Source organism: Notolepis coatsorum, assembly GCF_963971535.1.
Source record: "Notolepis coatsorum genome assembly, chromosome: 4".
Lineage (NCBI taxonomy): Eukaryota > Metazoa > Chordata > Actinopteri > Aulopiformes > Paralepididae > Notolepis > Notolepis coatsorum.
The window spans coordinates 15,737,228-15,764,185 of record NC_140168.1 but is presented as its reverse complement, the minus strand read 5'-3'; the positions used below and the strand labels follow the sequence as shown (position 1 = coordinate 15,764,185).

The window sequence follows — 26,958 nt, the reverse complement described above, 5'->3', positions numbered from 1 at the left end:
AGAAGTACCACAAAGTTCCAAGCGATATATGACGACACTGTCGAGACGGTAGGACATGAAGACCAAAGACGGAAAAGACGTCGTCGTGGATGGGATGACTATGAGTCAGGACTCAGCCCCCACGCTGACAACGACCCAGGCCCCCAGGACCATTACAGGCGACTGTACTATGAAGTGATCGATGGAATCACACTTCACATGGGAGAGAGATTTGCAGACATGAAGAGCATCGGCTTTTTCCGTCTTCTGGACCACAGCCTATTCCCCAGGTACTTCCAGGAGTTTCCTGCCAGTGATGTCACACAGCTGATCAAGGCCTACAATTTTTTTGACAACCAGGGGATCAAGAATGAGTTACAGGTTGTCTATGCTGACGTCTCCTTCCATAAACCACCAGGTGAGCTGCTGCAATTACTTGTTGAAGCAGACCTGGTCACCACCTTACCCGAGTTATGCAAACTCCTGAAACTGATGCTCACCATTCCTGTGACAAGTACATCAGCTGAAAGGTCATTCTCCTGTCTGAAACGTGTCAAAACCTATCTTCGCAATAGCTGTGGACAAGAGAGACTCACACATTTGACCAAAATGTCGACGGAAGAGTCTGTGCTGCATGAACTAAAGGCCTGCGGAGTGTTTTATGACCGAGTTATTGACTGTTTTGCCAACATGAAGCAGAAGGAGAGAAGGATGTCATTCTTCTACAAATAGCATGGGGTGAGTGATTATTTTTAAAATTTAAAACACACACACACACTTAAAACACTTATTTCCAAAGTGGTCCTAGATGGAAAACATAAAAACACAGTAAAAACATAGCACACACTCACTTTAAACATTCACTTTAGTCACTTTAACACCACTTTCTAATACTACACCATGTTATTTATTACTAACATATTTGCACATATTTTTGCATTTTAGTTTTGTATATTTTGTATAGTGTTTGGTCTTTATTCTGTAATTTTTTTTACTGTATGAAGCACAATTCCACGAGGGTCATACAGAACCGAGCATTTCACTATAATGTACATGTAATGCTATGTACCTGAACTAACTGTAGGCTGCTGGAGCCAGTGCAGAGATACTGAATCTGTCCGCTTGGTGGCAGCAGAGCTCTCAATAACAATGCTCTGCGCATGCTTGCCAGAAATTAAATTGCACAACAAAAATGGCTGCGCCCTGTACGCGGCTTGCGAGGTCGGCCCTGCTGAAAGGTAATAATATAGTTGGCTAATGGCTATGTAGCTATATTATAATATCTGTTATGTGACGGTCATGGATGATGGTGACAAAAGTGGAATTATAATGCAAATCTATCGGGGGGATCATAGCCCCCTAGCCCCTTTCGGGATTGTGATGCACCGTGTGAATACACGGTCCCTTGTCCGTGTCCCACCATGTAAACATCCTACAATGAAATCTGCCTGGCTGCCTGGTGCGCATGCGCGGTGATCACGCACCAGGCAGCCAAAGCCGGAAGTAACGCCGCTTTGAGCAGTGTTGCCATGTTTTATAACATTTACATTTACATTTACATTTAGTCATTTAGCTGACGCTTTTATCCAAACATTTAAAATGTTGATTATTAGCAACGCCGAGCTCTCAAACCCTAGCGTTTGTCTGTCCGAAACCCTCGTGAATTTGTGAGTACCTTTGAAATTTCTCTGCGATGCATCATACTTGTACGAGAAGCGTTTTGATAGAGAAAAGCGAGATGTAGGATTTCTACATGGTGGGACAAGGGATGAATGAAAACTTTATTTAACAGATTGCAGAATGGGTACAATACAGTACGGCTCAATACACACAATTGTTAAGGGGATGCAGACCAGAGAAAGACGTTTGTCTTGTTTACATCAGGGTCCCCCATTTTCAATTCATAGTGACATTTATGACATACACAACATACATGACATTTATGGCATAGGGACATACATGACATACAGGTATTTAGTACTGTTACATTTGTGCCATATATACGATATGCAAATATACAGTACTGTTACCCATAGATCCTGACAGAGTATATACATATGATGGGGAGACTGTACATTAGGAGGGGGTGGGTGGGTGGGAGAGAAATATACATACGGTGGGGAGAGAATATATACATACAGTGGGCAGGAGACTGTACATTATGAGGGGGTGGTCGTGGGTGGGTGGGAGAGAAATATACATACGGTGGGGAGAGAAAGTACAGTACAGAAAGGGGCTAATAGCCCCCTGAAAGAACCCATACTCCATTGTCTATTTATGCCCTTACGTCATGGGGAGATGCAAAAGTATTTGGACGGTGATGTCAAAATAGGTTGTTTTCCCTTTTTTGAACATAATGGTAAACTCTATTAGAAGAGTGGCATTCAATCTGTCATGTGTCCCAATTTACCATGTACATGATAGGGACAAATGACTTGTCAGGTGTTTCAAAATTGCCCAGGTGTTCTACATTGTTGTAACATTATTAACATCGTATTGTATCCATCGGTTTTGGTTCTGATTAAACTGTACAACAAAAGAGTAATTGGTTGAACTTCAAAGTAGCGACATCAGAACAGCACCGCAGGTGAAATCTCTAGCCCAATCTGCTCTGCCTTGTTGTTGGTGAAATGTCCTACTCTTCAATTATGTTGTCTTAACCCTTTCACTGCGACACAACAAAGGGTTAACCCTTTCACGACCACACACTACAGAAGTTGAACCCTTTCACTACCGCACTACAGACGGTTAACCCTTTCACTACCGCACTACAGAAGGTTAACCCTTTCACTACCACACTACATACGGTTAACCATCTGTAGTGTGGTAGTGAAAGGTTAACCTTTCTAATACTCTTTTCTTTCTTTCACTCCCTTCTAATGGACCGAGTGTGGTCATTCAGCCAACGAAGGGAATGAAGTATAGGAAGGAAGGACTGGAGCTTGTTGGGTGCCCTAAAATCGACCCACCTGCCTGTTCTTTCCTCTCCCTCCCTATCCTAGATGTAAAGACAATACGCTGTTGTGAACCGGCGATTAGGTTGAAACTAGGGATGCTCGATATTGGCTTTTTTTTACCGATATAGTATACCGATATTGTCCAACTCTTAATTTCCGATACCGATATCAACCGATACCGATATATGCAGGGTCCTCCCCCAAAAAACTGAATAATTTCAGGTAATTAACATTACATATCTCTTGTCGTGTAATTAACACAACATTATGCATACTTTGACAATAAATAAAATAATAATTTGTTCTTACTTGCTTGCCTGGGTAAATAAAGGTTAAATAAATGTAAAGAAAAAGAAAAGTATTCTTTATTTATTTTAATTTTTTTAACCGATACCGATATTTTCCGATATCACATTTTTATGCCAATATCGGCCGATAATATCGGACATCCTTAGGTTGAAACTGAACGGCGGCGTCTCTTGTGTCTCAGGTTCGCCCCTCGCTCGGTGCGGCTCGCTGCTGTGGACGCAGACGAGCCAGAAGACGGCAGCAGTGCCTCTGTGTCTGCGACTCGCGGCGGCCGTCGGGTGTCGACCGCTCCACCTCTCCTCGGCGGGGCGAGCCGCGGCTTCCGGCACCAAGGTCCACCCGCAGCAGAACACAGAACCACAGAAGAAGACAGGCACCCAGAAAGACGGCAAGAAAGAGGAGGAGGAGGAGGAGGAATATGACGGTCCCGAGTACATTCCTAGGAGGAAGGCGAAGAACCCCATGGTGAAGATCGGCTACGCCTGGTGAGATTAGATTAGATTGTACTTTTTTTTTTTAACTTAATTTTTTTAGCGTTTATCGCTTTTTCTGGTCAAGCATGACCGACAGAAACAGGTTGAATGGGATATAGATCAGGGGAAGACACTTGAGAAAATACGGCGAGTCCGGGAGTCGAACTCGTGTACCCCAGATCCGTGACGAGCACGGTTATCCCCGACGCCGAAATAGCGCCGAGATACGCGGTGAGCTACGGGAGCTCGCCTAGATTGTACTTTTTATTGTCATTTTATTTCCATACAACAAGATTTGGGACTCAAACTTGACACTTTCACTACCACTCTACCAAATGGTTAACCCTTTCACTGCGACAATACGGAAGGTTAACCCTTTCACTGCCACACGACAGCGGGTTAACCCTTTCACTACCACACGACAGAAGGTTAACCCTTTACTTTATCACACTGTGATAGTACAGGGTTAACCTTCTGTAGTGTGGTAGTGAAAGGGTTATGGCGCAGTAATAAAATCACAAGTAATAAAAGAGAAACATAAAATACTAATACAGAAACATTAAATACTATACAATAAGACAGAAACATTAAATACTACACAAGAAACATTAAATACTACACAATAAGACAATGTTACAGTCCTGTACAATATACAAAATAACAACAATACACAAATAACGATCACCGTGTCGGACGGTAGTGGGTGGGTATTGCACTGTGGATATTGCACATCAGGATGTTGCACAGTGTGGGAGGACGGGGAAAGGTGAATTATTAGTGCATGTTAGAGTTCAGGGTGGCTCTGGGCAAGAAACTGTTCTGGCTCTGATGCACCTGTAACGCCTGCCCGATGGCAACAGGTCGCTTGCCCGAGATCCAGGGGCGTTTGTATTGTGCTGTTGTTCCAGCAAAATGAAAGGTTGATGAGCTGTGTTTCGTGAGCTCTAATGGGCTAATACTTCTTTTTTTATTCTATTTATTTTTGGGCTTTCTGTATTTTTCACCCATCCCAATTTAGTCGTAAATCCCTTCCTGGTCGTTGCGCACGTTGCCCCACTGTCGGCCTGGGGAGGGTGTAGAACTACCACATGCCTCCTCCGATACATGCCAGCTGCTTCTTTTCACCCGACAGCGGGGAGTTTCACTCCCACCCGCTTGTGTTAGTAGGGAAGACTGACCAAGCCGGACTGCTGACAGCTGGATTCGATCCCAGGGTCTCTGCGGTGCTTAGTCTACTGCGCTACCCAGCTGCCCCCCCGCCGGGCTAATCTTTTTAAGCTAATGTGAAGGTAATAGTATCATATGAAATGAGAGATCGGGAGGAATTGGCAGATAAGAGCCAGGTCATGCTAGCTCACCAGGAACGGGAGTAAATATATAGCTCCGTCTAACACGGACGACGGGATGGGAGGTGCAGAGAACATTTCGTCAGCGACTCAGTCAGCGTTTCCGTTAGCCGGTAATTACCGGTATTTGACCGGCAAAATCTGTTGAAGTCCGACATATTTCATCTCTCCGGTCTTAATGTCCGGTGAAAATAATTCCCTGAGTCTAAGCACAATTTGATTATTTGAATTGTATTAAAATAGTCTCAAATTAAATAGCCTATGCGATGAACGAAACGATCATTACATTTGTTTCCTCGTTGCTTCTAATAATGACAACGACGTTGTCAGACGGGAGCTTAGTGCTGGGTGTGCGAACTTGTGAGAAGCTGCAGAGCCAGAGCACTATCAGCACAATGCAGTATTCCAGCAGTACTCCAATTCAGCCATTTTCAGCCAATGTTGGGTGGGGGGCGCTGCTGTGCGGTTCCCAGAAAAGAGCCAATAACAGCTAAATCAGCTTCTCTGCAGCGCCATACTCTTTGCAAATAAGTCGTTGCGAGGTGGAGAGAGTCGTCACGCAAACCACGATAATGTTGCCGTCTCTCTGCTTTCTCAGTTCTTCGCTTGATATAATTAATACAAATGTCCAATATAACGGAATTCGTTAGCTCATAAAAATGTGATTATAACAGACTGCTGTTTAGTGTCGGACCGACTGCCCACATATACGCGGTCTATTTTATTTCAAGTCAGCAGCAGCACGGAGTATCGAGGGACTTATTTTATTTGGAATATATTAATTAATGACTGTATACGCAAAAGTAGACTAGTTTTAAGTAATAATATTATAAATCTACATGCCTTGAGGATGACATTCTTTATATAGCCTGCCTATCAATTGTTTTAAAGCTCAAACTATGACCGGAATTAATCTCATTTGTCCGGTAGATTGAAATCTTGCAGGTCACGGAGACCGGCAACAATTTTTTCTAACTGAAACCCTGGCATGCGTGTTCCTGTGGGTTGCCTATCGCGCGTGCATGTGTTAATCTGATGACAAATAAAGACTTGTAAATAAATAAAAATGAATCCCATCTCTCCCTCCTCTCTCCAGGATGATAGGCCTGCCTACGGGTATCATTGGCTTCGTCTTGGCCAAGAGGGAAGTGGACAAGAACCGCCTCAAGCAGCTGAGGATCCGACAGAGGATGAAGAAGTCGAACGAGGGAGACTACGACCGGAGCCGCTACCTGCATCACTCGGAGACGGCTGAGCTGGGCCGATGATGTCAGAGCTGGGCCGATGATGTCAGAGCTGCCGGGGGGGAAGTGGGTGGGGTTAGGAGGACTCCCCAACCACTGTTGTTGTTAGGACATTTGAACCAATGGACTGTTGGCAGCTAACGTTATCTTCATATACTGGAGCTGCGTGCAGGTCGTCCCACAGGACCGCGGGGGATGAGAAATGACGTTCTAACCCAACAGTTAACGTTACCGTAACCTTACATGTTATGTGGTGGGCATGGATGATTAGGGCTGTACCGAATAGTTTGAAGCTTCGAAGCTTCATTCATAACGTTGACATTCAAATTCTAAATCAACGTTCGATCTTTTTTTATATATATAATATATATTTGTTTTTGTCTATTCATTCTGTTTAAACCAATGGGGTTTTTCTTCACAGTTGCAGATAAAGATTAGGCTACACTAATATTATAGTATTATAGTATATGACTCGTCATAAAAAATTAAATAAAACATTTATCATAAATCAAAAATGTAGCCTATCCGCATCCGCTCGGCGCTCCATCAAGACGTCACCATCACTTTCGTTACCAACCGTGCCCTTATTGGATTATTTATTTATTATTTATTATTTATGTTGACAAAACTGACGAGTTATATTCATTAAAGAAAGTTGATTTAATAAAAGAAATACTCATTTAATCAGATTAATCACTTTATTCAAATTGAGGATTTAGTTTGAGGATTCTTTTTGTGCGATTACGTCATAAAATTACAGACATTCGAAGCTTCATTCGAAAACTGCTTTGAATGTAAAAAATAAAATAAATAAATGACATTCGGTACAGCCCTATGGATGATGGTGACAAAAGTGGAATTATAATGTTATGACTTCAACCACTGCCATTTAGTCCCCTGGGACTGTTCTATCCGGCACTTTAAACGCTGATCTGAGACCAGATCGGCTCATACGTCAACAGTGAGGGCGGGGTGTATATGGATGTGTGACCCGAGTGCTGATCCTAGATCAGTACTCATAGACTTGTGATGTATACGGGCCCTGGCCTCTTATCTTTGGTCTCTTGCCACAACTGCCTCAAAGCTGGAGAGATTTAACCCTTTCACTACCACACTACAGGTTTACCCTTTACTATCACACTACAGGCGGTTAACCGTCTGTAGTGTGATAGTAAAGGGTTAACCTTCTGTAGTGTGGTAGTGAAAGGGTTAACCTTCTCTATTGTCGCAGTGAAAGGGTTAAGTGTCACAAGTTGCTCTTTGGCTCTGTTCACACTGCAAGCCAGAGTGCTCAATTCTGATTTATTGCTCAGATCTGATTTGTTTTTGTTTGGCTGTTTTGATTTTTTTTTTTTATAAATGTGGCCAATATCAGATTCCAGTGGGAACTGGTCATGCTCCTGAACTGACCCGCATGCACAAATGATCAATAAAGAAGATGGATGTAAAAAAAAAAAATAATAATAATAGTGACAATGTTAATCTAGACTAGAGTGATGTAACGGTCGCACGACTGTGTTCAGACTGAGGTTGCGTTGTTGCAAAAAGTCAGACCTGTATCTGATTTAGGACCACATTATGAAAGTGGGCCAAATTTAGAATGGGAAAAGATCAGGTCCCATCCATGTGATGTGTGCTGTTCACACACACACTGTCATGGAAGAATAAGATCAGTCTCTCTCATGAGCAAAATAAATCAGATTTGAGCCAATTTAGCCTCTTTAGCCGTGAACGTGTCCTTTGAGGACGCTTGCACCTGGTTCAGTTACTGTGTTACCATTTCATCCGCAGGTCATTGTAGATAATGGGCTGTGGATTGGGAGGGTTGTCCCCAACGCCTGTGACTTTTATTCCAAATAATAATATGGAATCCCTTTTCTCAAAGTGGCAGAAGGGTAGCGTGAAATGACAGGCAGTCAATATTATACAGTATTGTGTATTGATGAGTCCCCTCTTACTGTACCGTGAAGTGCAGCGACCGTTCAACTCTGCTGTAACAGTCATCCAGTGACTTGACGGTTCATAATATCCCTTCAGGGTGTAGTCTTAAAATATTGTACAGTACACGTCTACACTCTATATAGTATATATATGATTCTAAGAGAAAACAATATTAAAGAATATAACAAATATGATGTAAATCAAAACTGTTCTACTGCTCAATGTACAATGCTTATGTCACCTGTAACTACAAATGGAACGCATCACAATTGTCTCAAATAAACATATTTTATTTGTTAAGAAAAGGTATACAGAATCTCCCACAGCAGCGATATGTATTTCTACAAGGCAGTCTCCCTAATTTACTAGCTAGCTCTACACAAATACCAAATGTCCCAATTGGCATTAAATGTAAATCTCCCCGGTTCCAAGGTAGGGCTTACCCGAATTGACACTTCGAAGCTTCAATCACTGCCAAGATCGCAGTTTGAATGCATTGTCGTCTTTGTTTTTAATTAGCCTAGCATAAGAAATAGCTTGTAGAAATAATGATCCAACATTAATTTTGAAAATCAGTTATTCTCAGACAAGGACAATTTAGTCACGTGAACTTAATTGAAAAACGATCTACCTCGTAGTCGTAGCTCATTTCGCCGCTGCATTGAAACGTTGCGAGCAGGAAGAATGGAGCTTCGATTTTTTGCCGATGATTACTACTGAAGCTTCGAAGCCCAAAACATTGTAAGTGGGACAGCCCTATTCCAAGGTAACGAGAACCATCTGTTTCTAACAGGAGTGCAAAGTGCCAGAACAGCAGGCACAGGAAACGCAATGAAAGACTAGCTATCTAATTTGTTAATAGTTATATTGCAACACACACACACATTACCTAACGGCATATTAAAGACTAACTGTTAAAGCTTACTAGTATGAACCTATGACCCATTTCCAGATCATAGAAAGCTGTAAGAGGTTAGTATAAAACAACTCTTTCTTCCCTGTGAAATACAGGAGCCTAGCGTCCACACGTTGCTCGAAATGCTCCTATGAAAGGTATTTAATACGGATTGAATGTTCAATCGTAACAAAAAGATCTGCGCGGATCCGAAATGATCTGTAAGTGAAAACGTACTTGTGGGAGCATGTCAGCAGTGTATGGAGCCTGTTGGTCTAGCACCTATTATAATAAAACGGCTGTGCAAACTTCATCTTTGCTCAAGTTCAACAGCAACATTAGAAGTGTCTCCTGTATTTTCTTTTCAATTCAACCAATATCCTCCCATTTAATACAACGGGACCCGTTCTAGACAAACATTTAAGTTAGTCCATGAACAGCGACATACAAGTAGTTTCCTTTAACGTTTGTTCAGCAGATATCTGGATACATGTTACAGCTGCTATATTTCCTGTCCATAGATACTGTATTTTGTGATATTTCCAACCTAGAAGATTGCATATTGCAGAAGTGTATAGCTGGCAGAAAGTGCATTATATGTGCATAAATATGGCCAATATTATCTCTCAATACTAAATGGACCCGAAGCCCTTTCCCTTGAGGCACTTCTTGGGTTTCATTTGATTGATTCTGGCTTGATGCTAACAACACTTAATGATGATCCCAAAGAAATCTACTACAAGTGTTCTATACAAATGATGATGTCAAGCCAAGTGATAATACTCCCAATTCTACCTATCTTTGTGTTAAAACGGACAGGATTAAAGCCTTGTGCCTTCATATACTTACTGCCTCACTGTACTTCTCCACAATGAGGGAAAGGCACGAACTGCCCCACAATCATTATGTTAAACTTCGGTCTACAATAATTAAAAAAAATAAAACACAACAATATGCTGAGCCATGTAGTATGGAATGGTTTTGCAAGAGGGTATCCTCCCAGGTTATGGATGATTCCCTGGGACCCTATTTGGAGGAGGCGCCGATGATTTGCAGAAGGAAAACGAAGATCTGGACAATGTCGACGTAGATGCAGAGGGCGGCGAACACGTACTCCTCAGGGCTGATGGAGTGCTTCCTGTTGCCAATCAGTAGCTGAGTGTGGTAGGCCAGGAACTGGAAGAGACACAAACCACTCGTTTAAAAAGTACACATCTGAAATGCAATGAATACCCATACATATTTGGACAACAATATACTTTTTTTTTCTTCACTTTTTCTCCTTTTTTTTTTCTCCCATCCCAATTTCCCTGTGCCAATTCTCCCCTCCCCTGTCTTGAACGTTGCTCGCATATGCCCCCCACTGGTCGGCTGTAGGGAGGATAGAAGCCTTGCATCACGTGTCCCCCCCCCCATACACGAGGAGGCAGCCTGTCACATCTTTTCACCTGCCAGCGCGGACTCTAATTGGCGAGGTGTAACGTGTGGGAGGCTCACACCACCCCCGCCACTCCCTGTCTCTGCTGTGCAGGCGTCCCCCAACCGACCTGTAGGAGTCGCTGTCCACAACACCACCCATCGACTTCCACCCGCTAACTCTGCCAATTGAGTTAGTATGACGGCCGGCCCAAGCCGGAGGCAACGCCGACAGCCAGATTCGAACCCGGTGTCTCTTGCGTTGGTGACGAGTGTAATGTCCGCTGCGCCACCCAGCCGCCATAGCAATATACTGTTTGACATTTGAGCTAAATTCAATACAAAATAAATACATTTGTGTATATATATATACACACAAACATGTATTTGGACAGATAAAGATTAATAGAGTGGCTTTACAGATTACGTAGTCAAAACTTTTGTATATACTGTTATAATGTGGGTCTGGAAGCAGGCAGATTAATTTATTAACCATGTGGAGGTCTGATGATTGTGAAAACAATCGCTCTAGTCTAGTTGAACTCCATTTACCAAAGGCAAACTAGTAAATAGAGAGAAAATACCAGCCATAGACTACAGATTCATCACAGAGAAAAGCAGTGTAGCCCCCAGAGACACTACATGAAATTACAATCGGAGAATCAGAAGATGTGCTGCCAAGTACGTTTGACCAGAAGGTAGTATGGAAGTATGCAGAGAGTAGTATGGAAGAACAATACTGTACTTACCAGTGTGTAAACGATAGCTCCTAAGCCTGCATAGAGCATGTGAAGCCAATAAATCTGCCAATGACAAAAATATTGTTAGAATGATAGGAACTGTAGAATAAAATAAATAATAATAAATGAGAGAGAAGCTATTAGGGCAGGAAACGTTTTCATCCACTGTCCAATAATAATCTTTTTGGAGTTATTGTAGATGAAGGTTTAAATTGGCATAACCACATTGATAATGTTAGCAAAAAATCTATGATGATGCTACTGTAATATAGTCTGGGCTGCTACGTATCCATATCTCAACAAATTAGTCATAATCCAGAAGAGGTTTCTCAGGATGTCTAACAAATATGAATCATCTGCACCTCTGTTCAGGAAATATAATCCCTATTATCAATTGACAAACTAAATGCTTTTCAAACATGCTCATTTCAGTTTTAGAGGTCCTAAACTCTGGAACACTCTAAGGGCTTGTGTCCATAGCGGACGTTTTATGAGTTGTCGGCTCCTTTTTGTCATTAATTTCTATGCTACAGAGGCGACAGGCGCGCTCCTTTTCCCAGCGCCGCGCCTCGCGTTTTATCGCTCTCGGCGGCAGCGTTTTTGGGCCGAGCGCTCCCAGCGCCTAAAGTTGAAACTAGTTCAACTTTTGGAAAGGAGCGCGCTCATCAATGTAACTTTTTTCGACCGACCAATCAACATCGAGCAGGTGGGGGTGCCGCGGCAGTCGCGAGACTCAGGAAAACGCTCTGAGCTTTTTTGTTTTTGTTTTTCAAAGCGGTCCGCCTTGAAAAAAACGTCCGCTATGGACACAAGCCCTAAGTTTATCATTGAGGTCAACAACCTCCTTCTCGGTCTTTAGGAAGCAACTAAAATGCCATTTAATTTCATCAGAAATCATCAACTTATTAAGTTAGTCCTGTGTAACAGTGTTACCAATATGGCTGGTTCTTTTGTTCTGTTTCTTCATTATATATTTTTCATATGTTATTCTCCTCTCTTGCCTTCTTGTACTTTTTTCATTTTCCCCTCGTTATTGGCTCTTGTTGCTGTGTTTTGAACATGATATCTATCCGTGTCTATCTTCCATTTTTTTCGTTATATAGTGCTTGCCTTATGTCTCTGATCTTGTTTTGGGTTCTTTTTCTTGACCATGTTTACATGCATTACGTTCATATTTGATTATGGACATTGATGGGACGGGAGTGGAACTTTGTACAAGCCCTTCGGGCTTCGTTCCCTCCTAGCACTGTTTTTAAATAATGTGCTAAATAAATCAACTAAACTAAGAATAGAATAGAATAAGAAAGAGTCTCACTCTTTAACTGCCCACATGTCTAGTAGAGTGGAAACACTTACCAGCTACAGACTAAATTAACCACCATTTGGCTTAGAGTGTGTGTGTGTGTGTGTGTGTGTGTGTGTGTGTGTGTGTGTGTGTGTGTGTGTGTGTGTGTGTGTGTGTGTGTGTGTGTGTGTGTGTGTGTGTGTGTGTGTGTGTGTGTGTGTGTGTGTGTGTGTGTGTGTGTGTGTGTGTGTGTGTGTGTGTGTGTGTGTGTGTGTGTGTGTGTGTGTGTGTGTGTGTGTGTGTGTGTGTGTGTGTGTGTGTGTGTGTGTGTGTGTGTGTGTGTGTGTGTGTGTGTGTGTGTGTGTGTGTGTGTGTGTGTGTGTGTGTGTGTGTGTGTGTGTGTGTGTGTGTGTGTGTGTGTGTGTGTGTGTGTGTGTGTGTGTGTGTGTGTGTGTGTGTGTGTGTGTGTGTGTGTGTGTGTGTGTGTGTGTGTGTGTGTGTGTGTGTGTGTGTGTGTGTGTGTGTGTGTGTGTGTGTGTGTGTGTGTGTGTGTGTGTGTGTGTGTGTGTGTGTGTGTGTGTGTGTGTGTGTGTGTGTGTGTGTGTGTGTGTGTGTGTGTGTGTGTGTGTGTGTGTGTGTGTGTGTGTGTGTGTGTGTGTGTGTGTGTGTGTGTGTGTGTGTGTGTGTGTGTGTGTGTGTGTGTGTGTGTGTGTGTGTGTGTGTGTGTGTGTGTGTGTGTGTGTGTGTGTGTGTGTGTGTGTGTGTGTGTGTGTGTGTGTGTGTGTGTGTGTGTGTGTGTGTGTGTGTGTGTGTGTGTGTGTGTGTGTGGACTCACATATTTGAAGGAGAGCGCGATGCATGAAATGATGCCAACGACCAACATAACAATCCCCAGCACACAAAACAGCCCCTGGCACTTGGTGAAGTCAACCTGAGAAGAGAAACCACAACAATCAAACTAAAACACACGCACACACACACCTACACACACACAGGCAGACACACACACACACAGACAGACACATACACACAGACACCGACACACACAGACACCGACAGACACTGACACCGACACCGACACCGACACCGACACACACACACACACACACACACACACACTGACACCGACACAGACACACACACCGACAGACACACACAGACACACCGACACACACTGACACCGACACACACTGACACCGACACAGACACACAGACACACACCGACACAGATACACACACAGACACACACACACACACACTAAGCCAAACACACCCTTTACCTTTGTCTGGAAACAGAAGATGGTGACAGCAATACAGACGACAGCGGTGATTCCCAGAGCAAGGAACACTGCCTTAGTGTCATTATATATACATACTCACTCAGTTATCCCCAGTTGGTTTGATGAGCATGCAGTGATGAGTGTGTGTGTGTGTGTGTGTGTGTGTGTGTGTCTGTTCATTATCTAAAAAACAAAAACAAAAAAAACTCCCTAACTAACCTTACGGTCATGCCCTTACTTACTAACTTACTGTCATGTCCTAATATACTAACCTACACTATAGCACACTCAACACTTTGATGAACATTGTTACTCAGCTGATAGAGTTGTGCCCTTCCTGCTGTCTTGTTGTACAAAACTTGTAAGTCGCTTTGGATAAAAGTGTCAGCTAAATGACTAAATGTAAATGTATGTAAATGTGTGTGTGTATGTGTGTGTGTGTGTGTGTGTGTGTGTGTGTGTGTGTGCGTGTGCGTGCGTGTGTGTGCGCCTCACCTGGCTAGAGCCCCTGTCATGTAGGACATGGCCAGAGTCTGCAGAAATAAACAAATCATTCAGAGGAGAGAAAAAATAAATTGCAGTAGAGAATCTGGAATAATATATTTGCGAGAGGGTGATATTAGTCTAACCACTAAATTACAATATCACAAACTACGGGATGGTAACCGTAGATGTTCAAGAAATAAAAAATTTCAAAGTGTTTTCACTCACAAAGATGAGCAGCAGGATCACATTCCAGGGGAACTTCCTCCTGCAGAGAGTGTTTGATTAGAAGAAGAAAAAGATCCTTTGTGACAATAGGGAGGTGTAGTGGTTACGTCATTGCTGTTTCCGGCCGGTCCACCATCTTGAAAACGCAATGTATTCCCCCATTGCCCATTTCTAAATCGTCTCATTTAAAGGAAAACTCCAACATTTTGGGAAATTAGCTTATTTAACATCTTCCCTGGAGTTAGACAAGAAGATACATACCTTTTTTGTCTCTGTGCGTGCATTTAGCTTTGGGAACAGTCGCTCCGTTAGCGTAGCTTAGCTTCATCACTGGAAGTGGGGGGGGGGGGGGGGGGGGGGCGGAGCCTGACGTTCCCTACAGGGTCTTACAGTCACCAAATACAACTCCAAAACGTTCCTGTAAACATGTTGTGACCTGTGTATTCACCACGTGGAGAAATAAAAAATTATTGAATTAGACAATTATGTTTTATAAGCAAATATACTCTGAAATTTTTTTTGCCTAACCACTCAAGTCTCTGGGCGCAGTCAGTGGTTTCAACGTGAAGCCGTGTTTGTTGATATTCTCATTCCTTCAAAGGATCCGAACCGATTGAAGTTTATGGATACCATGACTTAAAATCCTCTTACCTTGACGATTAAAAGCCTCCCCAATTTAGAAAACAGTAATCCAATGGCTGGTATTGATAATATAATACTAACTACTGCACGCTCGGAGCTAACCGGAGCTAACACAGAACAGGATGGTAAAGCAAATATAATGACTTCCTTTCTGGGGTTTTCAAAATAAAAGTGCGACGTTTATAGCAGCGGAAAACGTTTATTTTGTACATTATCTAACGTTAACACGAACCTAAACTAACTTTAGGTTAGTTGTAACGTTAGTTTAGGTTAGTATTATATTATCAATACCAGCCATTGGATTACTGTTTTCTAAATTGGGGAGGCTTTTAATCGTCAAGGTAAGAGGATTTTAAGTCATGGTATCCATAAACTTCAATCGGTTCGGATCCTTTGAAGGAATGAGAATATCAACAAACACGGCTTCACGTTGAAACCACTGACTGCGCCCAGAGACTCGAGTGGTTAGGCAAAAAATAGTTCCGAGTATATTTGCTTATAAAACGTAATTGTCTAATTCAATTATTTTTTGTGAATACACAGGTCACAACATGTTTACAGGAACGTTTTGGAGTTGTATTTGGTGACTGTAAGACCCTGTAGGGAACGTCAGGCTCCGCCCCCCCCCCACTTCCAGTGATGAAGCTAAGCTATGCTAACGGAGCGACTGTTCCCAAAGCTAATCTTCTTGTCTAACTCCAGGGAAGATGTTAAATAAGCTAATTTCCCAAAATGTTGGAGTTTTCCTTTAAAACAAATAAAGCATGAACATTTGCATGGTGTACCTTTCTGTGCGTATTCATCCACAATCTATAGCTCAACATGAAAACATTCGCAATTAACAGTAAAAAAAATTAAATCGACACATTTTATTTCAACCAGAAATGCTTAAACAATAATGTTAGTGATAGAAGGGAACTCATTTTGTGCAAAAAATGGAAAGCTTTTCAATGTTCACGAGGCAGAATTGTTACAATAGCCGATAATCCATGTTCCCAATGATAAATCCCTATACGGGTGGACCTCGCGGGGGCGGTCCAAAGTGACGTCAGACTACACCTCCCTATAGAGGCCTTTTCACGGAATGTTTAGAATGCCCATTCGTCCTCCACGTTGGAGCGTCTTATTACTGGATCTTGTAAACAAGTCGCAGTGGAACAGTAATATCTGACATTTTACCCACACCCCCACCACTGCTCAAGAACGCACCTTCTCTGTTGAACGCAGTGTAGTGACTTTCCAAACCAAAACTAAACTGACCACCGAGGGGCTGCGATGTCTGAATTACACTGAATTACCTGTGCCAGGCTTACTACCTAAATACAAGTTCCCATCTCACACATGCCGCCCTATGTGCAAAATAGGTACTGCTAGACACTAAGTGCACCAACAGTAAATACAAGCGTAAAGAAAACAAATAGATGACAGGTATAAATGGCTCCAACACGCGAGTTATCGACGGCAGCCATGTTGGAAGAAAGATAACGTTCCACGCGAGGCCTCTATTACGTAACAGCTCTCCCTATCTCAAGCGATGCACAGTTCTTCATCCAATTGGCCTATATCAAACCCCGCCCTCTTTTCCCTGATCCTCTAATCACAACCGATTGGAGGATCCAGAAAAGAGGGCGGAGCTGACGTGTGCTCACCTGGGTCCCTTGCAGCACACCAGCACCATGTGTGTGACAAAATACACGCCGCTGAAAAGACACAATATCATCAAGACATCAGGACTAGGGAGGGAAGGGGGGGGGGTGTTATGTAATATTGCTGTCAATCAAACTATGTCAATCATATATATGGTTTGTGTGACTTTATGCCAGTATTATGGAACAGCACTTACAACGATGCCCAGTAGACTGCTTGGTTCCTTTGCACAAAGGTTCTGACAGGCTCACTATGAAAAATAAGAGCATGGTTACAGAGTGTCACACGCACACGCACACACAGTTACAATTAGGGCAATACACACAAGTGCACACCCAGTTACAATTAGTGCAATACACACAAGTGCACGCCCACACACAGTTACAATTAGTGCAATACACACAAGTGCACACCCAGTTACAATTAGGGCAATACACACAAGTGCACACCCAGTTACAATTAGTGCAATACACACAAGTGCACACCCAGTTACAATTAGTGCAATACACACAAGTGCACGCCCAGTTACAATTAGTGCAATACACACAAGTGCACGCCCACACACAGTTACAATTAGTGCAATACACACAAGTGCACACCCAGTTACAATTAGTGCAATACACACAAGTGCACGCCCACACACAGTTACAATTAGTGCAATACACACAAGTGCACACCCAGTTACAATTAGTGCAATACACACAAGTGCACGCCCACACACAGTTACAATTAGTGCAATACACACAAGTGCACGCCCACACACAGTTACAATTAGTGCAATACACACAAGTGCACACCCAGTTACAATTAGTGCAATACACACAAGTGCACACCCAGTTACAATTAGTGCAATACACACAAGTGCACGCCCACACACAGTTACAATTAGTGCAATACACACAAGTGCCAGCCCACACACACACACACACACACACACACACACACACACACACACACACACACACACACACACACAGTTACAATTAGTGCAATACACACATGTGCATGCCCACACACACACACAGTTACAATTAGTGCAATACACACATGTGCACGCCCACACACACACACACACAGTTACAATTAGTGCAATACACACAAGTACACATACACAGACACACACACACAGTTACAATGAACTTGAACTTAACACTTTGAGTGCCAAAAGACGTGTTAAGACGTCATTCCTAGCCATGCTCAAGTTGCCGAAGACGCCGTAACTCGTCTTTGATATCAATATTTCAAAAATCTGTGATCGGAATCATATTTTCCACCCGCAGCCCTGAGACCCACCGAAATGCCCCACTGAACTCTCTAGCGGTTCAAGAGCGCCATCTTAGGGGTGGACGGTATGGTCTAAAATTTATATCACGGTATAATTTGAAGCATAGACGGTAACGGTATATATCACGGTATCAGTGTTTCTGTTAGAATAATTTTTTTTGCCTGATAGGCAGGCTATATAAAGAATGACATCCTCAAGGCATGTAGATTTATAATATTTTAACTTAAAACTAGGCTACTTTTGCATATAAAGTCATTATATTCCAAATAAAATAAGTCCCGAGTCGAGACTCCTGCTCCCATTGCAAACAGCGGGGCTGGATTTTGCTAGAAGCATATGTAGCTGCAGAGCCGCAGAGCGAATTGAATTGAATAAGAATTGAGACAAAGGTGCCACTCATCCTCAGCTTTAAGAATTGACAATTGTGTCAACAAATTGACACATGTGTCAACAAATTGACACATGTGTCAACAAATTGACACACAAAATGCTTAGAGACGATGGGGGTCAGAACGGCGCAAGGGTGGGGGGGCGCTGTTTGACGGGCCTGTGACCAGACCTGAAAGAGCCACAGGCTCTGCGGCTCTGCAGCTGCATGCTATTCGCAAATCCACTGCTGCACGCCTTCCTCCCGGCTCCCGCTGCTGCCGTCGTTATCATAACACTACACACATATCGTAATGTTTACAGCAAACTGTAGTTGATCACCAGGTATGTTTTATTAACGTAGAATAATTCATATAAGAAAAACGATAGGGAAATATCTTACCTTTCTCCACTGGTTAAAAATGCCAGGAACTGAAATTGAAACTTGCTGTGCGCTGCAGTGATATGTGTTTATTATGAAATGACAATTGCGTGTTGACACGCCCACTGCGCGAAGCCTCCTAAATAACTTTTTCCAGTTTGCACATATCTATTATCTATGACTAATTCTATCTATTTTTAGGGGCAAATGCGATTGAAATAGTCGCGCTGTGGTTACATGACGTCATTGCTATTTTAGAGCTGCTCTACCGGTTAAACGGTATAGTCAAAATCCATACCGTAGAGCAAATTAATACCGTTTATACCGTATACCGTTTATACCGTCCACCCCTACGCCATCTGGTGGCCGATCGGCGCAATCGCCAAACAGGAAGTGATATGGGTGAAGTGCTGATCGCCCATATTACTTCCGGGCACTCTCTATAGCTCCCGGCACTCGCGCTCGATACAATACATAGCGATCCGTTGCCAATAACTCGATAAACAACATGATTTGGACGTATATACTATTATACAACCTGGAAATGGACCGGATATTTCTACATCCCATAATAGGAAAATGTCTGTTCCACGCTCATCGCCCAACGGCGCGAGGAAGATACGGTAAGATTCAGCGTTATTTTTCAATGTGTACGATACTAACTGCTATGATGAACATTTGACCCACATTAGATGATTGGTATAACGCTGCCCACGGAATTATAAACGCCCCCTCGGCCATCCGGTCAACATCAGATGACGTGTAGTAACTTCCAGAAGTACGTGCCGTTGAAATTTATTATCTGGCACAGATCGCTATCAAACTGTATTTCATCATCAATATAATGCATTTGGAGCTATAAATCACGTTCTGGAGAAAGCTGCAGAAAGAGATGAAAACATACTTATACATTAGACCATATTTTAGTATGAATATGTGAATGAAAAAGTTTAACGTTGCTTCACCCTGAACAATACATATAGGACTTTGAATGGGCCATAATAATGGCAATGTAGCAATAGAATTTAAAAAGTTATAGCCCTGCAAAGAAGGGGAACTTCTCCATAGACAAATAGAGCTGGCAACCCATGGTATATAATGAATTTAACCTTAGGCAACCAAAGTGTTAATTAGTGCAATACACACAAGTGTACGCGCCCACACACACAAACACACACAACTCACACAAATGTGAAGACAGCCACAATAGCTGTAGTGACAAGGAGTTGAGATGCCAGAATCATGTATACCTGAGAGGTGGAGAGAAAACAAGATGTTATATACTGTACATCTCTTATATACTGTACATATCACTGTACATCTCTTATATACTGTACATCTCTTATATACTGTACATCTCACTGTACATATCTTATATACTGTACATATCTTATAAACTGTACATCTCTTATATACTGTACATCTCTTATATACTGTACATATCTTATATACTGTACAATCGTATATACTGCACATATCTTATATACTGTACATATCTTATATACTGTACATATCTTATATACTGTACATCTCTTATACTGTACATCTCTTATATACTGTACATCTCTTATATACTGTACATCTCTTATATACTGTACACACACGCTGGGGCAGTTCTATCTCTCTTCTTCACGTGTGCTTTACCTTCCTGATGAAGGCATGACGAACGCTCAGGTTGTCGAAGCCGCTGCCGCTCGCAGCAAACCCGTTCTCCTCGTCTGGAACGTTCCACAACACGTCAACACACACACACACACACACACACACACACACGTCAACACACACACACACACACACACACACACACACACGTCAACACACACACACACACACACACACACACACACAAATACAGTGATGAACAGGTCATAGGGAGGTGTAGTCTGACGTCACTCTGGACCGCCCGCAAGGTCCACCCGTATAGGGATTTATCTTTGGGAAAATGGATTATCGGCTATTGTAACTAACAATTCTACCGCATGGACATTGGAAAGCTTTCCATTTTTTTTGCACAAAATGAGTTCCCTTCTATCACTGACATTCTTTTTGTAAGCGTTTTTGGTTGAAATAAAATTAGAATTTTTTTTTTAAGATTAATTTGCGAATATTTTCATGTTGAGCTATAGATTGTGGATGAATATGCACAGAAAGGTTTGCACCATGCAAATGTTCATGCTTTATTTGTTTTAAACGAGACGATTTAGAAATGGGCAATGGGGGAATACATTGCGTTTTCAAGATGGTGGACCGGCCGGAAACAGCAATGACGTAACCACTACACCTCCCTATAGATAGAGCTTGAACTGAACTGAACATTCGCAACAGTAGTTGTAATTGGAGGATCAATAAAAGAGGGCGGGGTTTGGGATAAGTCTATTTTTTCTTGATTTTTTTCTAATTTTACCTTCATTTAACCAGGCAGGTAAATTAAGACCAAATTCTTATTTACAATGACGGCCTGGCGAGAGGAGAAAAGGGTAACAGGGAAAGGGGACAAAATAAATAAAATAAAATAGAAAAGAAACATACATCACAGAGGTAAGAGACAGGTGATACATACATCACAGAGGTAAGAGACAGACGATACATACATCACAGAGGTAAGAGACAGGTGATACATACATCACAGAGGTAAGAGACAGACCATACATACATCACAGAGGTATATATACATCACAGAGGTAAGAGACAGGCCATCTTGTTTGAAAATCCTGGAGGAAAAAGCCCTGATGGGAAGAGCAGAGAGAGTGAAACGTCCACTTGTTTTAGCCTAACCAATCCGTGAAGCTTACCCGAGCTGCTCATGACATCCGCTGGCATGGTAGGAGGGATTATGGGGGGCATCGGGGGCATGGGGGCGTTGGTGCTGGGGTAGCCGGCTCCTGGCTGCCTGGGGCAGCCGGCTCCTCCTCCCCCTGGGTAGCCGGGGTAACCGCCGGGCTGAGGCTGCCCCCCTGGGTAGGGAGCCGAAGGGTAGCCCCCCGGCTGGCCCGGGTACGGTGGCGCATTGGGATCGGCGGGGTAGGGGGCAGAGGGCTGGCCCGGAGGGGGACCACCGTAGGCAGGGAAGCCGTAGGCAGGGGGAGGAGGGTAGCCCCCACCCTGAGGGCTGTACAGCGGGGCGCGGGGCGAGTCATCGTACCCTGGAGGGTAGTCTGACCGGGACATATCGCCTGGGGGAGGAGGGGAGGGAGGAGAGAGAATGAGATGGACACCCACTGAGGCACTAATACAATAATAATAATAATAAACTTTATTTGTATAGCACCTTTCATACAGAAACTGCAGCTCAAAGTGCTTCACAACAGAAAAAAGACAAAGGCATAAAATGAGCACATAAAGTGCAGACATATAAGATCACAGTTTTTCCACATTAGGATCTAACCAACCAACAGGCCGCCTTGTTTATGGTTTGATTCAGTTTTAAACAACAATAACATTCATATAGTAGAAAGAAGTGATGCGACCGCCAGTATCTGCATTATCGGGGTCGACCTCGAACATCCCTGCCTAAAACGCACACTGGAAAATGTACCCCGTCCCCATAACACCAAATACTTGCAGCGGGGGAGAGAAATGTCTGCCATGTGGTGGAGCTTTGCGGTCTTATCTTATATACTGTACATCTCTTATATACTGTACATCTTATATAAACTACATCTCTTATATACTGCACATCTCTTATATACTGTACATCTCTTATATACTGTACATCTTATATAAACTACATCTCTTATATACTGCACATCTCTTATATACTGTACATATCTTATATACTGTACATCTTATATACTGTACATCTCTTATATACTGTACATCTTATATACTGTACATCTCTTATATACTGCACATCTATTATATACTGTACATCTCTTATATACTGTACATCTTATATACTGTACATCTCTTATATACTGTACATCTCTTATATACTGTACATCTTATATACTGTACATCTCTTATATACTGCACATCTATTATATACTGTACATCTCTTATATACTGTACATCTTATATACTGTACATATCTTATATACTGTACATCTCTTATATACTGCACATCTCTTATATACTGTACCGGTAAACAACGTGGTGGAGGTATTGCCTTCATGTTTAACAAAAATTGGAGTGATCCAACGAATGTGAAGGAATTATCCAACTACTGCTCCCCAGAACTGGAATATATAACCATCAAGTGTCGTCCTTTCTTCCTCCCGAGGGAGTTAACGGCGATCGTCCTGGTCGGAGTGTATATTCCACCGCAAGCCAACAACAACGCCGCGCTCTCCAGACTACACGACGAGGTAAATAATATACAAGCGACGAACGTTAACGCCGCCATTTTAGTACTGGGAGATTTCAATAGCGCCAATCTGAGAAAGGTATTGCCTGATTTCTACCAGCATGTGACTTGCAACACCAGAGGCGGTAACATCCTAGATCACTGTTACACGCAATTTAAAGGTGGCTACAAGGCTCATTCTGATAGTGGCTTTGGCAAGTCAGATCACGCATCCATTTTCCTTACACCAAAGTACAGACAAAGAATTAAAAGTACTCCCGTAGTCTCGCGAGAGGTGCAGAAATGGGATGTGACGTCAGAGGATACGATCCGGTCAGTGTTCCACAACACAGACTGGATTGTATTCCGCGACACAGATAACATTAATGCCTACACGGAGACAGTGCTGGACTATGTCTGTACTAGGGTGAAAGAAACAATCCCCACTACCAAAATGAAAGTTTACCCAAATCAAAAACCCTGGGTAGACAAATCCGTCCGTGAAGCCCTGAGAGAGCGCACCAAAGCATACAATGACGGCCTAGTGGCAGGCAACATGAATGACCACAAGGTGGCGCAACACAACGTAAGGAGGACAGTGTCAGAGGCCAAACGGCGCTACAGGGATAAAATTGAACTCCAGTTTGAACAAGCTGACTCTAGAGCTATGTGGCAGGGGCTCAAAACGATGACAGACTACAAAGGCGCCTCCCTCAAACTGAACAATGACATCTCCTTAGCAAACGACCTCAATACCTTCTATGCGAGGTTTGATGCTGGTAATAACAACACCAGCTCACAAGCCTCGGCAATGGGGGGGGGGGGGTCGGCTGCTGATGGAGGCGCAGTGTTCAGGGTAACAGAGCATGAGGTGAGGCGGACCTTTAAAAAAGTGAATATCAGGAAGGCAGCAGGTCCGGACGGCATCCCCGGCCGCGTCCTAAAAGTCTGTGCCGACCAACTGGCCCCAGTATTCACTGACATATTTAACCTGTCCTTAGAACAGGCTGTCATCCCCACCTGCCTGAAGAAGTCCACTATTATCCCTGTACCCAAAAAATCCAAGCCTGCTTGCCTCAACGACTACCGCCCTGTAGCTCTCACCTCCATAGCCATGAAGTGCTTTGAGAAGCTAGTAAAGGGCTACATCTGCTCCTCCCTCCCCATCAACATGGACCCCCTGCAATTTGCATACCGCCCCAACAGGTCCACGGAGGACGCCATATCCCATGTGCTGCACACAGCAGCATCACACCTGGACAAGAGGCAGGGGAACTATGTGAGAATGCTATTCATCGACTACAGCTCGGCATTCAATACCATAGTCCCCTCCATACTCATAGCCAAGCTCAGGGACCTGGGCTTGGGCTATGACCTCTGCCAGTGGGTCTTGGACTTCCTGACTGGCAGACCCCAGGTGGTGAGAGCAGGCAACTGCACCTCCTCATCCATCACCCTCAACATAGGGGCCCCCCAGGGCTGTGTTCTGAGTCCCCTCCTCTACTCCCTGTACACACACGACTGTGTGGCTCAGCGGAGTAGCAATACAATCGTCAAATTTGCTGACGACACAGTGGTGGTGGGCCTGATCTCTGCCAACGACGAGAGGGCCTACCTGGAAGAGGTCAAGGTCCTGGCGGGATGGTGCCAGGAAAACAGCCTCTCCCTGAACGTCAGCAAAACAAAGGAGATGATTGTGGACTTCAGGAGGTCGGGGGTCAAGGACTACAGCCCCCTCAGCATCGACGGGGCACCGGTTGAGAGAGTCAACAGCTTCAAGTACCTCGGAGCCCACATATCCGAGGACTTGAAATGGACCATACACATTAACAGTGTGGTGAAGAAGGCACGACAACGCCTCTACTTCCTCAGGCGCCTAAGGAAGTTCCAAGTCAGCCAGAAGATCCTTAAGAACTTCTACTCATGTACAATAGAGAGCATCTTGACCGGCAACATCACCTCCTGGTTTGGGAATAGCACTGCAAAAGACCAAAGCAGACTACAAAGAGTGACACGTTCAGCCGAACGCACAATTGGAGGGGGGCTCCCCACTCTCCAGAACATTTACAACAAGCGTTGCAAGGGGAAGGCTAAGAGAATTATTAAGGACTCGAGCCACCCGAACAACTGCCTCTTTGAACTGCTGCCGTCAGGCAAGCGACACAGGAGTCTCAAGGCGAGCACAGAAAGACTCAGAAGTAGCTTCTATCCCCAGGCCATCAGGCTGCTAAACGAACAATGAATGAACACTACACAACAACAACCACCAAACACACATAGCACACACATCCACACGCACACACTCACTTTAAACAAACACACTGTAGCACCCACTACACACACTTTATAGCACACACCCACTTTAAACAAACACACTGTAGCACCCACTCCCCACACTTTATATTATGGATGAAGGATTGCACTACAACTCGTACACCTTACTGTAAATTGTACCTAAAATTGTACCTCATCCCATTTCTGCTTTGCACTAGATAGTACTGCACATTAGTACACTGCATAGTATTGTGTATTGTATATTATATGGTAACTCAGAACATTGTACATATGTCTATACCGAACAACTGTGACCTCATTCTTCTTCTAAATTCATGCTATATTATGTTATTATGTTATTTGATACTATCTTGTCTAGCACAGTCTCTGGAGCGTAACAGTAAGAAGCATTTTGTATGAAAGTATTCTGTACTTCTGTATGACAACTATTAAAGAACTTGAACTTGAACTTAAAGAACTTGAACTACATCTTATATACTGTACATCTCTTATATACTGTACATCTCTTATATACTGCACATCTCTTATATACTGTACATCTTATATACTGTACATCTCTTATATACTGTACATCTCTTATATACTGTACATCTCTTATATACTGTACATCTCTTATATACTGTACATCTTATATACTGTACATCTCTTATATACTGCACATCTCTTATATACTGTACATCTTATATACTGTACATCTCTTATATACTGTACATCTCTTATATACTGCACATCTATTATATACTGTACATCTCTTATATACTGTACATCTTATATACTGTACATCTCTTATATACTGCACATCTCTTATATACTGTACATCTCTTATATACTGCACATCTCTTATATACTGTACATCTCTTATATACTGTACATCTCTTATATACTGCACATCTCTTATATACTGTACATCTCTTATATACTGCACATCTCTTATATACTGTACATCTCTTATATACTGCACATCTCTTATATACTGTACATATCTTATATACTGCACATCTCTTATATACTGTACATATCTTATATACTGCACATCTCTTATATACTGTACATATCTTATATACTGTACATCTCTTATATACTGTACATCTCTTATATACTGCACATCTCTTATATACTGTACATCTCTTCCCCATAACACCAAATACTTGCAGCGGGGGAGAGAAATGTCTGCCATGTGGTGGAGCTTTGCGGTCAATGAGGACGATTATAAACGGCCTAAAGATTGTGTGGTGGAACCGGACTCATCAATTATGGCCGTGGACGGATCTTCAGGATAAATAGTTTAGTGATGAAGCACATAGTTCAAAGTACATGTAGGTTAACTGTTGTGAAGGGCCAGATTAAACCGAATATATATATTTATTTATATATATTTAATTGTATTTGTATATTCTCTAATATTCCCTGATATCCCTTGTATATTCCTTGTACAATATGCATTGAATATCCATTCTAGCCTACTGAACATCCCATAATAGTC

The 26,958-nt window shown here is 42.8% G+C and overlaps 2 protein-coding genes across 2 annotated transcripts in view; one reads left to right on the top strand and one right to left on the bottom strand.

The window, feature by feature from the left end:
• The first annotated feature begins 1,169 nt into the window (after positions 1 to 1,169).
• On the top strand, positions 1,170 to 8,455 carry LOC311227423 (uncharacterized protein). The gene is made up of 3 exons (XM_084313062.1): positions 1,170 to 1,217; positions 3,427 to 3,730; positions 6,161 to 8,455. Exons 1-3 carry the CDS (start codon positions 1,172 to 1,174, stop codon positions 6,330 to 6,332), a joined length of 522 nt encoding a protein of 173 aa, XP_084169188.1. The 5' UTR covers positions 1,170 to 1,171; the 3' UTR covers positions 6,333 to 8,455.
• A 133-nt stretch (positions 8,456 to 8,588) lies between these two features.
• The window catches only part of tmbim1a (transmembrane BAX inhibitor motif containing 1a), a 43,766-nt gene continuing 25,396 nt past the window's right edge, over positions 8,589 to 26,958 (bottom strand). The window contains exons 2-12 of the mRNA XM_084313063.1: positions 21,691 to 22,071; positions 20,543 to 20,616; positions 20,084 to 20,148; positions 17,062 to 17,115; positions 16,868 to 16,918; positions 14,577 to 14,616; positions 14,361 to 14,398; positions 13,866 to 13,953; positions 13,421 to 13,516; positions 11,310 to 11,363; positions 8,589 to 10,320 (exon numbers count right to left, since the gene is read on the bottom strand). Of these exons, the coding sequence (XP_084169189.1) occupies positions 10,171 to 10,320; positions 11,310 to 11,363; positions 13,421 to 13,516; positions 13,866 to 13,953; positions 14,361 to 14,398; positions 14,577 to 14,616; positions 16,868 to 16,918; positions 17,062 to 17,115; positions 20,084 to 20,148; positions 20,543 to 20,616; positions 21,691 to 22,066 (1,086 nt within the window). The 5' untranslated portion in view covers positions 22,067 to 22,071 and the 3' untranslated portion in view covers positions 8,589 to 10,170. The remainder of the gene's footprint in view (positions 10,321 to 11,309; positions 11,364 to 13,420; positions 13,517 to 13,865; positions 13,954 to 14,360; positions 14,399 to 14,576; positions 14,617 to 16,867; positions 16,919 to 17,061; positions 17,116 to 20,083; positions 20,149 to 20,542; positions 20,617 to 21,690; positions 22,072 to 26,958) is intronic.

Excerpts from the sequence above, each read along its gene's own strand:
- LOC311227423 (XM_084313062.1), top strand. The coding sequence starts at position 1,172 with ATGGCTGCGCCCTGTACGCGGCTTGCGAGGTCGGCCCTGCTGAAAG. Across the intron at positions 1,218-3,426 it reads GAGGTCGGCCCTGCTGAAAG|GTTCGCCCCTCGCTCGGTGC; the intron begins GTAATAATATAG and ends CTTGTGTCTCAG. Across the intron at positions 3,731-6,160 it reads GTGAAGATCGGCTACGCCTG|GATGATAGGCCTGCCTACGG; the intron begins GTGAGATTAGAT and ends TCCTCTCTCCAG.